The sequence below is a fragment of the Protobothrops mucrosquamatus genome, unplaced genomic scaffold (assembly GCF_001527695.2).
Source record: "Protobothrops mucrosquamatus isolate PMUCROS unplaced genomic scaffold, P.Mucros_1.0 scaffold_99, whole genome shotgun sequence".
Taxonomy (NCBI): domain Eukaryota; kingdom Metazoa; phylum Chordata; class Lepidosauria; order Squamata; family Viperidae; genus Protobothrops; species Protobothrops mucrosquamatus.
The window spans coordinates 1,842,745-1,857,591 of record NW_015386175.1 but is presented as its reverse complement, the minus strand read 5'-3'; the positions used below and the strand labels follow the sequence as shown (position 1 = coordinate 1,857,591).

Here is a 14,847-nt window from a genome sequence, read left to right as displayed (position 1 = left end):
ATCCATCATGCCATACCATCAGGGAGGTGTGTGATTGGCCCCAAATTTATTCTGTAGTAGGACAACAGCCCCAAACATACAGCCAATGTTATTAAGAACTATCTTCAGCATAAAGGAGAACAAGAAGTCCTGGAAATGATGGTTTGGCCCCTACATAGCCCTGATCTCAACATCATTGAGTGTGTTTGAGATTACATGAAGAGACAAAAGAATTTGAGGTAGCCTACATCCACAAAAGATCTGTGGTTCTCCAAAATGTTTGGAATAACCTTGAAGGAATCTTGCCAAGTTCCTTCAAAAGCTGTGTGCAAGTGTACCTAGAAGAATTAAAGCTGTTCTGAAGCCAAAGGGTGGTCACACCAAATATTGATTTGATTTGGATTTCTCTTCTGTGCATTTACTTTCCATTTTATTAATTGATACAAATAAACTATTAACACTTTTATTTCTGAAAGCACTCTTAATTTGCAACACTTTTGCACAACTAACACTTGCACAGTACTTGTTGGTGGGAAATCAGCCATCTCTATTCTGTAAAAAGCTGTTGATACCAGAAATGTGAAAGTTTATATTTCCAAATATTATTATACTTTTAGGATTCCTTATCTCTGTTTCATGGAAATTCCCATTTCCTTTCCTAAAAGCTAATTAAATTTTACAAATCTTCTTTATTTCCAATCCCCATTCGAAAGGGGGATTGGAAATACACACACAATATAATATATTATAGGATGGAATACACACACAATATAATATATTACATTAGGGTTAGGGTTAGGGTTAGGGTTGGAATACACACACAATGGAATGTGTGTGTATAGGATGGAATACACACACAATATAATATATTACATTAATTATATTACAGTAGATATAATGCAGTTAGAAGAAGACAATTGGTTCAGGCTTAAGAATTCTCAAGGCAGGAATCTGGCATCCCATTGAGGCCACTCTGGTTATTCTAAAAAGTTTACGAGGAGACTGTAAAGGTAGTATTCCTTATTTGTGTGTCCCAGTATCCCTGCCAGTCTTGGTGATGGTTGATGGTTCCTTAAATAAGCTATTGTTTCCTTCCTTATTGTAATCAAGGATAGCACAGAGAACACTAAATACTGTATAGAAAACAGAAAGCTCAATTCTTGTGCCAGTAGAAGTCTTATTTTTTATTTGGAATGACCAAATATTCAAGTCAGATTGAAATAACCAAATACAGGCTATGATATTAACACAATTTAATGTTTCACCTACAGTTGCTGTGGTAAGGAGATGTAAGAAAATTCTTTCTAATGAATGGTTTTGCCCTTGTAGACCTGATCATACTGAAAACACTGCTCATTTTCTTTTACATGTTCCCTTTTATCAGGATATTTGTGCATGCTATTTGACACCATTACTAGAAAATTATCCAGGCTATCCAGTTATTTATTGTCAATTAGAATTAATACAGTCTGTCTGGTATTGCTAAATAGTGTTACTGTTTGCAGATGGGTGGGGCAAACTGCTTCATGTAAACAGCCATCAAACCCTATTCTCCCTCACATTGATAATATTATTTGGCCTGTAATGAAACATCTATAAGAAAACAACCAAGGTCAGAGAGTACATAGAACCCAACAGTTCAACCCTGGGTGACGTGTATTCTCTTATTATTTGAACAAGGTTGGGTTACAGTCATGCAGAAAAAGACAATCTTTCCTTGAAAGAAGGGAAACATCCAGAAAATTAACCAGGCGTATGACATTTGGAATGAAATTTGCTATCAGCAGAGTCTCTAACGGTCCAGTCATCTGGGGACACCTTGGACTCTCAGTCATACATTCAAATCTTAACAAAATTGCTATTGTGGATCAGTCCTATTTATCTGGCATTGATGCCATTTCTAAATGACCAGTTTGAAATGAGAAGTACTAATTAAACTTTATTGGGACTGAGAACATGGTAGAACATTCATGCCTCTCTTCAGTGAACACAGCCTTACCTACATGCAAGAATGACTCTCAATCATCCAAAAGGGTCGTTCTTTAGAGCTTAATGGGAATGTCTTTAATATATAGTTTCCATCCAATATTTGGATCAAGACCTTTTTTGCCTGAATCTCCTCTTCCTTTGGCTCGCCATATTTCATCTTAAATCAGGAACTGAATCTGGTTCCAGATAAGGTCTTCTTTCCATCAGTTTTTTCTTTGGTGACAGCAGCATAAATGTTAGTGACAGTAATATGATGACAGGGAAAGTATATTTCAATCCGACCTCAGAATTATATCTCAGAAAAATAGGGCTTGCCTCAAGAGTGGTCTGTGTTGGAACAACAGTTTCATTCTCATGTCTATTCTACTTTTCCCACTCTGTAGACGCAGAATCGTGGACAGCGTATGAAGGAGGGCGCTCACATCAACCGGTCTCTGTTGGCTCTTGGCAATTGCATCAATGCTCTCAGTGACAGGACAGGCGTCAAATATGTTAATTATCGGGACAGCAAGCTTACCCGCCTTCTAAAGGTAGACTCTTCCTTTGGGTAGGATTGGCAAAAAAGCAGAGGGTGTGAATATCCTAAAAGAAGCTATGTATTTTCTATAGATAGGCAAAACAGAGTAGAGAGATTGGGGGGGCTGTATTTTGTGTCAATATGTGTTTAATTATAGTACCCCCTAAAAATGGGATGAAATGTTCCAATGTACAAAATAGCAATCCAGTTTGTTTTGTTTGGTCATAAGTTTGATACAGTCTGCTTTCTTCTGAGGTAGAACAGAGAAAAGGAAGCATACTGTATATGCCAAGAATAATTTAAACTGTAACTGAGGAAGATGGGGAGAGATGAGGGCTGATATAGTGGACCTATGTAAGACAAGGCAATGTTCACACTTTCCTACTGTACAGTATAGACATGATGGGCCAGGCTACAGTTTCAGGACCTTGGAGAGTTCCAAGCAGACAACTACAGTATGTCTACAACTTAAGAGCTCAAAATAAAGCTTTTATATTTCTTGATCCAGAATCCCAAAGAGTCCATAGGTGAGAGCTGAATAGTCAAACACCTAGTATGAAGAGTGTGGTTCCCTGAGCAAACCTGGCTTAAAAGATGTGTACTGAGGAACCTGCTTTGATGGGATTGGGCTTGAAGGAAGGCTCCTGACTGGTCAGATCAGTTTTAGTATTAGAGCTTGGATTTCGAATCCATGGCCTACCTGGTGTACGTGGTTCCTCCTTTTCTGCAGATAGAGTTCTAACTGCTGCTGAAAGTCTGGCTTGGCTTCCTGGCATCTATATTCAGTCCTGTGTTTTTTATTTCCAGGATTCTCTAGGTGGGAACAGCCGTACAGTCATGATTGCTCACATCAGCCCTGCAAGTAGTGCCTTTGAGGAGTCACGCAGCACCTTGACCTATGCTGAACGTGCCAAGAATATCCGCACCACGGTAGGATGCTGCATTCCTGGCATTTTATTACTACTACTGATTTGTCTAGAATTCCAATTCTTGGAGGTTATTCAGATAACAAAAGTTGTTCCACCTGAATCCAGCAAGTTCTCCAGTCTTTCAGATCTGGTCATTGAAACATTAATTAGTTTAGCCTTACCATCGGTATATTTTCTAATGGATCTGGTAAGGCAGGAACCAAAATTGGCATACCAGCATGTAAGCATTGAACAAATGCTTTCCAATCATAAGGATAAGTAATCAATGGCCAAATTTGAAGAGATTCAAGTTTAGGCAGAAAGAAAAGGCCTAAAATTGAAATCTCAGAACAGATGTATATATACAATGAACTCGATTCCGGTATTCTACAATTTACAGATCTTATGTATATATATGTGGCTTCTGTCTTATCTGTGATAAAGCAATTTATCTAGCTATGTTATATCACTGAACCTCTGTTTTAAGCATGTTCCTGAGTATGGGGGTGAGAATTAGGAGTCAAGATTTATTGCCATGACACAAAGTCAGAAAGTAGCCATAGAACGTAGGTATTTCATATAGATTCTTGGAGAGATGATGAATCTTTATGTCTCTGCTCTGTTGATTTGCTTGTTTCTAGAATGGCCACAAAGAAAGGGAAGCCAATCTCCCAGTTTTTTCCCCTTTGCCATTAACTTGCTTGGCAGAAGACAAACTATTTTTATTTGCTGATAATAGGCGGTTACCCTCACAGTGCTTAAGCACCAATATATATTATACATGGGCTCTCTTAACTGAAATATAAAAAACAGGGTTTTATTTGTATAATAGTGACATCTCTTCCCTAATCCCTTTTTAAAAAAATATATTTTATTGGTTTTTTAGAATAACAATCTTTAGTGCTTAGTAAACAACGTATTGTCTGGGTTCATATATTTAACAACAATCAATAATAGTTAATTTCTATGCTTTTGTAATCAACATACTAACTAAAAATACCTTTCCTTGGTCTTCTCTTCTTCCAGTAGTATTCTCCTTTTACCAACATTGAGCAGATACAGTTCTTAGTAGTTTCAATGCATACAAAGTTAAATATAAACATTTTTCTAGTGTTTAACAATAACATCAATATGTAATATCATTTCTAATCAGCTTATTTTATAGTTGCATTTGCAAAAAATCATCTTATGTAAATTGCTATAAGTTCTGTTTTCAGAACTCTTATTTAGGCTTATTTTCCCCTCAATATTCAAAACATTTCTTGTCAGTTATAATTTTCTCAAAATTGATTACATTTAGCTATCCGAAACATTTCATATGTTTAAATCATCCCAATATTTTTACATTTCCCATATCATAAAAAGAAATACTATACTACTTATAAATCACATCTCTCTTACTATAAAATCCCTTTATATCCAAAATTTGACTATTCTTTTAACCATATTCAGACAAATGTTTGGTCATATGATACTCCATCTAGTATGTCAAGTCATCTCTCTTGAGTCTGGCTCTCACCTGTTCTTATTTAAGCTTAGTATTCCTTCAGTATTCAGAACATTTCTTATCAGTTATAATTTTCTCCAAGTTGATTACATTTAAATATCCAAAACATTTCATTGATTTAAATCATGCCATTATTTTTACGTTTCCAATATCATAAAAAAATACTATACTACTTAAGAATCACATCTCTCTTACTATAAAACCCATTCATATCCAAAGTTTAACTATTCTTTTAACATATTCAAACAGATGTTTAATCATGCAGTACTCCATCTGGTAGATCAAATCATCTCTCTTGACTCTGGCTCTCACCTTCTTCTTTTGCTTAGCAGCTTTCCAAGTCAATATATTCAGCTTGCCAAGGGATTCTTCCTGTGTTTTTATAGATGTTGTTAAGAATGGGAAAGACAAATTGAGTAAGGTATTTTTGAGGAGGAATTTTGCCCATTTATATTCGCTAAGAAGCTTCCACTTTCCTTCTCCCTCAATTTCTCTTTTCATTTTTTGTCTCTCAAACTCTAGTGGTTCTCCTGACAGCTCCATTGTACATTTTATCAAGTCTTCTTTCTTGTCTTCAGGTTTCTTTTGAAGTTCTGAAAGATAAAGTGTCTTTTCCATTTCCAATATTATAGTAAAATCTTGCAGATTTTTCTTGGTCTGTGTTAAGCTGTAATTTTCTTCATGTGTGGCCTCCATCTTTAGATCATTTTTCTCTGGTTTCTGTTCTATTATCTGATTTATTTGTTCATTCTTTGTCACCATTTTCTGAGAATTTTTTAATTGTGAGCTTAGGTCAAGGATATGCTCATTTATATCATCAAAATTGTTTTTAATCTCATTATGATTTGTAACAATTGTCATTTGGATTAGTTGCAGCATAGCATACATTTCCTCCTGGAAAATATTTGTCTTGTCTTGAAGCATTACTCCTGCAGATCTCTGATGTTCCAGACTGGGGATTTTAGAAAAGAGTATTGTGTGTGGTTTCTTACCACTTTTAGTTGTATATGCAACCTCCATTCTCATCAAACCAACCAGTCCTAAATTCAAAATAGTATAGTCTTATATGTTTCTTATCTTTATGAACAGTCCAAAATGTTCAACCACTTAAAAACAATGCCGTAGTTTTCCCCCTAGAAGTATAGCCAAAAAGTCAAAGTTTTTCTTTCTCTGCAAACGATTCTTAAACTTTAATATCACAGATCAGTAATTGTTTATAATCCAAGAAGGTCAGCAGTTTTCATAGCAATTATATTACTCATTCTGCAATAGATAGCCCAGTGTGTTTTCTTTTGTCTATTCCCAGCTGTTCTCTGTTTAGCTAAGAATCATTGAGGATCAAAGGCATGAATTGTACTCTGTTTCTGGGCGTCTTGCCAATTTCTGAGGCAGGGCAGCTGTAGTTTTATACTCTGTTCCACCACTAAATGTCAGTAGATATTTATTTTCCAACTTTTAAAACAAAAAGATTATTTTCTTATAATTTCATCAATATTCTTTTAAATGGAAAATCTTAACAATTTCCATAGTTTTCAGTTTTATCCAAATTTTAGCTTTACATTAGTCCATTTCAATGTATTTTTGTCCCCCATAAAAATTAAATCGCCGCTTCTATCTATGGAATGGTGGGGCTATGGTCCCCTTCCTTCTCACTTTTGGAAGACTTTTTGCTTCTTGTGGATCTTTTTCAGGCAATCAGTTTCAAAATAGAGACGAGAAAATCAATATTCTCACCCAGCTCCAACACACTGTTCACAGTTGTTCTTAGTTGGTGCTTTTGGACTTTGGATGCCAGTAGCTTGGGCTAGTCACCGGAGTGCAGCTAGCCTTTCTCCTGTTGGGTTGGAGGGCTTTCTCCAGGTCAAACAGATCGACCGTCAACTTTCCGTGATCGACGGGGAATGGGGGCCTCCCTCCAGGGTGACTTTAGATCCATTTAGGGTCCCCAGGCAGGGTGAAACAGCCATGGGGTGCAGAGCTCTGCAATCCCTCAGCTGTGTCACTACGACGCAAAACCGGAAGTCCTCTTCCTTAATCCTTTAACAATCATCAGATGAAATAGCTTTGGAGACATGGCAATAGCTTGAAATGCTCTACAGCAGTGATGGCAAACCTTTTAGAGACCAAGTGCCCCAAAACCACCGCCACCCCGCCGGTCCGCAGGGCCATCCACCGCCTTCACGGCCCACTGCAGATCGCCCAGGTGGCCCAGCAGTGCCATGGCGGCCATGCCCTCCGCATCAACTGCACACGATGGGCCACAAGGGCGGAGTCTTGTCCCCACTGCCTGGCTGCCATGTCCTTGGCTGTGCTGCTCTGCACGGGCCACGCTCGGGGGCGACTCTCCTCCGGGTGGACTACTGGTGAGGAGGGGGCCGTGGGGGGAGGTGGGGCTGGGGTGACAGCGCACATGCCCACAAAGAGGGTTCTGAGTGCCACCTCTGGCACGCATGCCATAGGTTTGCCACCACTGCTCTACAGCAACCTTTTAGAGATCAACCTACAATATTTCAATGACTTAAGCAGAAACTCTTTGTAACACTGCCTGGTCTATGGAGCTGATTGAGGCGGATGCCATAGATAATTACAACAGAAATCTGGCAAAGAAGCCCTTCTTTATGCTCAGATTCAGTTGCAAAAAAAAACCCAAAGAAAGAGCCTCCTCGTAATTACAACCAGATTACAGAATTATTTGCCCCATGAGACTCGGTTCCTTCTTGCCTTTTTATTAGATGTAGAGAGTCTTGATCTGTCCGGCTCTACTTAATTAAACAGTTGATTTTCCAACCAAAGTTTTTATGTTATACACTGATTCTAACTCTTGTATCATTTCTATTTTATGGAATGATCTAGTATTTAAAAAGCATCATCCCTATAAAGTAGACGACACTGAGAAACACTGCGCAGACCTAAAGTTATTTGTATTATAACAGCTATAGCAATAGAATCTTGCAAGTCTGGATGTATTTCCTTGTGTGCATCTTCACAAGAATTAAGGGGAGAGGGGGTTCTAAGATGCTTTCAAACTTAATTTCTTAGCCTGGATTTTAAGTCTCCTTTATCTGTTTTTTGCCTTGGATCTTTTCTCTATTCTTCAAGGCCATTCTCTTTACTCACTACAAAAAGATTTAATTGTTGTAAGACTCTGGATTAGTGAACCTTAAATAATTAACTGGTCTTGGATGCTGCCAGAGTCTCCTTGCACACTCCAGCATTCATTCGGCATAATTCTCTCATGCCTGACAGGTGAAGCGCAACCATCTCAACGTCTCCTACCACATTGCTCAGTACACAAGTATCATTGCTGACCTCCATCGTGAGATTCATCGACTGCAGTGCAAAATTGAGCAACAGGAGCCCCGTCCAATGCGGTCAGACATCCGGAGTATTCAAGGTAGGCTGAGTTGATGCTGTAGCATGAAAATAAAACTGTGTATTCCTGGAAGATGAGGTTATCTGTACTTCAGCCCATGGTTATGCATTGCCTTTAACGCTAGAAGTGATATGCTTCTATATAATACCTAATTGCTAAGGGACATTAGCAGGAGGTGTCATTGGTCACAACATGCTTTTGATTTTCCTTATTGTTAACTTGCTTGGCCACCATGAGAAACAAGAAACTGAAAGTTACAGGCCTCTGGCCTGATCCAGCAGAGTTTGGTTTAAATTCTTACATTACATATCCCTCAAAAATTTTCAGAAATCTGCCTGCAACGGCATCTTGACACCTGTAGAAAAAGAAGAAAGGGAATTGTATATGTATGTATGTATATGTGTGTGTCATGTATTGAGTAGACTTGATATTTCTGCCTTACAGATTATAAAGGATCTCCTGATTGACAGATTTGATGAGGCACTGAAAGTTTTGTAGAAGTCAGATGCAGACAATTAGGCAGAAAGCATGGCTGAAATGGAAAGGCGTGGAACAAAGGGAGCGAAAACACGGCTATTCTGTAGCTTCTTTCTCTCTCTCTGCACTTTGGCTGGATTTCCCATATCAGTTACACTTCTTTTCTCCACCCTTTGTATAGCTGAAGTACACCTCCGTGGGAATCACTTTGAGAGGCAGGAGATGGATCAGCTCCGGGAACAGCTGATCAGTACCTTTCGGGAGCAGATGGATGTGCGGCGCCACCTCATGGAGTTGGAGAATAATTACATGGAGATACAGATTGAGAACTCTCGCCACCTCCTCACCATTGCTGAGTACGCAGACAGTAGGGAGCAAATAGGACACATTCCTAGCACCTTGGTTGTGCAATTCACTGTTTTCTATCAGCTTATTTTGAGAGCTTAGACTAGATATGCCGGTTGTCTGTCATTTGCTGGCTTTTGACTTATAATGCATTTCTTCAACTTTTCTTCCTTCCCCTCTTCCTCTTCTTTGCAGTTGGGAACAGGAGAAGATACGTCGAGCCCAAAAGTGGCGAGAGGAGCAGAGAAAAGAGAGTTACAACAAAGATGAAAATGAGAAGGACTCTGACACTGGGGACGAACTCTCAGATGTGCCAGAGCCAGCGGAAGTGGCAGCAGCTCGGGAACACACCGCTATTCTCCTGGGGGAGCAGGATAAACTTCACAAGCAGAAGGTGTCAAAAGCCAGTAGGGTGAACAGAATATTAGCTAAAGGAAGGGAGGGAAGGGAGCAGGGATGCTGCAGCTTTATAGAACGGAGCAGTCTGCAGCAGTCAGCAACGTTTCTCCCATCCGGTGTCTGTGGCTTTCATTGGCTCTGTGACTTTCTGCCTCTTCTCTGTGCCAGGCAGAGCTGGAAAGGCGCTTCTGGGAAGTACAGCAGCGTGGGCACCGGTTAGAGGAGGCCTTGCCGTGGTGCATCAGCTCAGAAGAGCAGAGAGAGGTTCTGAGTTTGCTGTGTAAGGTACATGAGCTGGAAGTGGAGAACACAGCCATACAGTCGAGTACGCTTCTCAAGGACAACTTCATCCGTCATCAGGAGCGAGCTGTGCGTCGCTTTGAGCGCTATCGCAGCCTCTGCCACCGCATCATCCAAGAGCAACGACAGATCATTCATGGTATGGCCGCCTAGGTTGCCCAGTGGAGATCGGTTTTTCCTAGCTTAGTGCTTTCCAGAGGTGTTGGATTCTAATTCCCACTGAGGAGAACTGATGTAGACTTAATGGATTTGTTGAGATATATGTGTACATGTGTGTATGTATTTGTGTGTGTGTGTGTATGCATGCCGTGGGTATATGAGCATGTACATTCTTGATACAACGTGATAGAGGGAGGGCTCTGTGATCCCCAGTTCTTGCATTGAGGAGGATGCGTGTAAGAAAATAAGAGATGTTAGTATAGTAATCATCTATTTTCCCAGACTTCCTTGGGGCACAACAGAGGTCTCTAGCCTTTCTTTCAAGTTGACATGCCTTACCTTTGCTTATAAATTACAAATGCAATTGTAAAATCTTTTTTTGCCTCACAATTCTGTGGCATCCCACAGTGTTATACTCAGGAATGTCAAACTCAAATCATAATGAGAGAAGTATCAACACTAGTTCTTTAACCTGAAGGTTGCAATAATGAAGTCTTTTCAGACTTTGTCATAAAAATCTCTAGTGTCTAAGTATCCTTAAGAGCAAGCAGCATACAACTTAATAGTGCTTCATTTTAGTTGCTGTACTGTTCTATATGTAAACAAGGGGCTTTCTGTTTTTCTGGCTTATCTTTATTGATACTGGCTCTATAAAATCATCCTGACGGGCCACGTGCAGGTCATGAGTTTGAGACCCAGGATTATTTTGCAGCTTGTTACCCTGACTTAGCCTATTGCAGTCATGGCATTGATGCTTTTTCCATCAAAAGTATTCAGTGTCCTTCTAATACATTCCTAATGATAGCATTTGTCCTATACCCTTCATACTACGAGGGACTGTCATCTCAGTTGTAGACCAGTATTGAAAGTTCTGTGGTATGTTTGCCTCTCCTGTGTGACCTCTTTTCCGCTTTCCCTTCCCATTGCCAGAGTCTCACCTAGTGATCCCATCCCACTTGGAGGAACTATATCAGGTTTACTTGCAGGAGCTTGAAGAAGGGGGCTTAGATCGAATGACAGCCGTTGATCAAGCAGCTATTAGAGCTCTTAAGGTACGTTGATTTTTCTCATTGCTGAAATCTGTTCACCTCACCCGAAGTAATGTCTTTGGATATGTTTTTTATTTGTCCAGATTTCCCGCTCCCCAGCCTTGACGGCCACTTGCTACTTGAGCAAGAGCTATGAAGCCAGCCATCCTCTTAAATTGCACACCAGGGAATCGGTCCAGGGAAATGTAACCCCACCCTTTGTGAAAGATGACTTATCACCAGATCCTGAGGTCCAAAACCCCAAAGCCACTCCATCTTGCCAGAGTTGAGCTGAAGCTGATTCCTCCCCATTCAAACTCTCATTGCCTCCAGGCACACGGTCAGTTCCACAATAGCATCACCTGACTGGCCTGGGGTAGAAATGGGCAGCTGCTTATCCATGAGCATACCGGTGATACTGCACCCCTGCCATCAAATGACGTCGTCCAACAGTTTCATGTAGATATTAAAGAGGGGAAGTGAGAGGCCCAAACCCTGAGGCACCTTGCAGTGCAGGGACCTCAGGCATAATCTCTTCTCCCCCAATATGGATTGGAACTGGCCATGGAGAAAGGAGAAGAACCCCTGAAAGAGAGTGCCTCCCGCTCTCAATCCCTGAAGCCAGTTCAGAACAATACCATGGTTGATGACATCAAAAGCCACTAAAAAATCCAGGACAGTTGCACCACTCCCACCTCAACCTCCACCCCCACCCCAAAAGTCATCAGCAAATGCGACCAGTGTTGCCTCAGTACTGTATCCCAGCCTAAACTCAGACTGAAAGGGGTCCAGATAATCCCGGGTCTTGTGGAGTGAGCACCAACCCCCCCCCTTAAGAAACTTCTCCCCCCCCCCCAAAAAAAAAGATAGGTTGGAGACTGGATAAAAGTTGTCCAATATTGTCAACCTAACTACATGCCTCCTCCCAGGAGGCCTTAACACACAAAGAGAGCATGGGTCCAATCACTTTCCTCGCTTCCTCAGGACCAACCAGTTCAAACTCCTCCCAGATAAGAGGGCTCTGGTGTGTCTCAGCCACTTCCAGTCGATCTGCCCAGAGTCTGAGTGAAGTAGAGCAACTTTGTCAGATAATGCCAAGAGTATTCCTCTTGTACTCAGTCAATAGTCATTCAACATTCATTCATTCCTGACTCTATTCTTGTTTTATCATGTGCATTTCTTAAATAACCCATTCTCACTACATTCAGCTAACATTTTGATCCTCCTGACATATCCAATTTTCACATAATAATGCAAGCACAAGCATGCTCTTTAGCAATTTTTGCTTCTTTTAACAGGCATTCGTTCCACACATTCTACCTTTTTACCCACCATGTATATCTTAAAAATACTCCATTCATTTTCCCAACTTTGGTAAACATTCTACCAATACAGATGGGGTACTATTTGCTCTAATTTGTTACCGTTTATGTGAAACTTTCAGTCATTCACTTAATTTTCACTGTCAAACACAACTGCCTTGTAATATCTACGGTATCTAAAATTTTCTGCTCTCTATTCAAATATATATAAGGGAGCATCATATATTCTTGTTTTATGACCTACTCAGTATTGAACCAATCACTAAATATTCCATTTATTTACACATATACTTTGCTTCTGTTATATATCACTTATTACCACACTCCAGAATCAACATTTGATTCTATATTTGTGCAAAACATCCAATAAATACAATCTATTCAAGTTATCATATGCATTCTCTAAATCAAACTTTTTCACATTCATACATTTCTCAGTGACTTGCTGAAAAATAAAAACCTGGCGTGTGCACCCTCTGTGCTGCCTAAAGCCATATTAGACTTCCTGGATTTTGCACACTGTTATCTCTCATACCCTTTTGATCAGAATTCTATCAGACATCTTCCCAGGCATATTTAACAAATAACCTGTGTGTTTTTTTCATTCAGTTTTGCTAACTTTTCCCCAGTGACAGTATTTTCCAATGGTCAAGAACAGATGGTTCTTCCTACACATACAGTGAACAATAACAACTGCATTATGTGTTTATTGCATATAAACAAACCCATTTCCTTATTTTGACATTTTCCCAGTTCCGCTGCCTACACCTGGTGCCATAGAATTTTTCAACATTCTCACAGTATTTGTGTTATCTTTTTCAACCGTATTTTTCTTGGACCCTAACCTTTGTAGCATTTCTTTCAATTCCACCCTTCAAAAACAAAAATCTCTAAAATACTTCTTCCACCTTTGCCTTATTCCAAATTGCTCATTTGTTTGCTTATTATTTCATTCTGTTATTTGTTGTTTATTAAATTTATGTCCCGCCTATCTCACCGATGGCAACTCTGGGTGGCTTATAGAATGGTAAAAAGATAAATATAAAAACAGTTAAAACGAAGAAAATGTTTATGTGCAGGAGACATCTGTGCCAAAGCTTCCTCCGCTCCCTGCAGAAAATATTCTGGACTCGGACCAAGAGAGTGTCAAGACTCTGGGCTCTGAGGGTCAACAGCTGCCTTGGCGGGATTCTCGGAAGAATACCCTCCCACCCCTTGTTCCAGCATCAGACAGGTAAGATCTGTTCAGTACTCTTCAGAAGGGGCGAAAAAAGTAAGGTTCTACATTTAGGCAAGAAAAACCAAATGCACAGGTGGTTCCTTGCTCAATAGTAGCAACTGTGAGAGGGATCTTGGAGTTCTACTGGACAATCACTTAAATATGAGCCAGCAGTGTGCAGCTTCTGCCAAAAAAGCCAACACAGTGCTAGGCTGCATTAACAGAGGGATAGAATCAAGATCACATGAAGTATTAATACCACTTTACAACACCTTGGTAAAGCCACATAATAATAATAAAGTTGGAAGGGACCTTGGAGGTCTTCTAGTCCAACCCCCTGCTCAGGCAGGAAACCCTATGCCATTTCGGACAAATGGCTGTCCAGTCTCTTCTTAAAAACTTCCAGTGTTGGAGCATTCACCGCTTCTGGAGGCAGGTTGTTCCACTGGTTAATTGTTCTAACTGTCAGGAAGTTTCTCCTTAGTTCTAAGTTGCTTCTCTCTTTGGTTATTATTGTTGTTGTTGTTATTCCAATTCCAATTCCAATTCCAATTCCAATTGTTGTTGTTGTTATTCCAATTCCAAAGTATATGTTATTCCAATTTGCATCACCCACCAAAGTATATAGGTAGTCCTTGACGTATGGCCATAATTGAACCCAAAATTTCTGTTGTTACATGAGTTTTGCTCCATTTTACGACCTTTCTGGCCACAGTTTATTTATTTATTTATTTATTTATTTATTTATTTATTATTTTGATTTATATCCCGCCCTTCTCCCGACGGGACTCAGGGCGGCTCACAACCTATTTAAAAACAAAAACATACCCACAATCCCACAGTCAATCCTGCAGTAGTTAAGTTAGTAACACAGTTGTTCAATGAGTCTTGCTTCCTCGTTGACTTTGCTTGTCAGAAGTTCGCAAAAGGTGATCACATGACCCTGGGACACAGCAACCTTCACAAATACAGGCCAGTTGCCAAGCATCTGAATCTTGAACACACGAACGTGGGGATGCTGCAAGGGTCATAAGTGTGCAAAACGCTCATAAGTCATTTTTATCAGTGCTGTTGTAACTTGGAACAGTCACTAAATGAACTGTTATATAAGTTGAGGACTAACTGTATGAAAAGAAGGTCTTTGAAAAGTCTGGATAGTCAACTCTGGAGTGAAAGGAGCGAAAGGCTTCCTGGACCCAAAGCCCAATTAAGAGAACCAGTGCAAATTTCCATAGGCCTTCACTGCTCACAATAGATATTCTCCACTCCTTTTTGTCTTTCTTTTTCTTAGATGCCGTGTCTTTCTCTTTCACGTTTCTCTCCAC

The 14,847-nt window shown here is 40.0% G+C and overlaps 1 protein-coding gene across 1 annotated transcript in view; it reads left to right on the top strand.

Annotated features, from left to right (window-relative positions):
* Positions 1-14,847, top strand: part of KIF19 (kinesin family member 19) — a 46,039-nt gene that overhangs the window by 24,824 nt on the left and 6,368 nt on the right. Inside the window, exons 8-15 of the mRNA XM_029283985.1 lie at positions 2,352-2,498; positions 3,293-3,415; positions 8,147-8,294; positions 8,932-9,106; positions 9,291-9,489; positions 9,663-9,933; positions 10,884-11,005; positions 13,383-13,537. Of these exons, the coding sequence (XP_029139818.1) occupies positions 2,352-2,498; positions 3,293-3,415; positions 8,147-8,294; positions 8,932-9,106; positions 9,291-9,489; positions 9,663-9,933; positions 10,884-11,005; positions 13,383-13,537 (1,340 nt within the window). The remainder of the gene's footprint in view (positions 1-2,351; positions 2,499-3,292; positions 3,416-8,146; positions 8,295-8,931; positions 9,107-9,290; positions 9,490-9,662; positions 9,934-10,883; positions 11,006-13,382; positions 13,538-14,847) is intronic.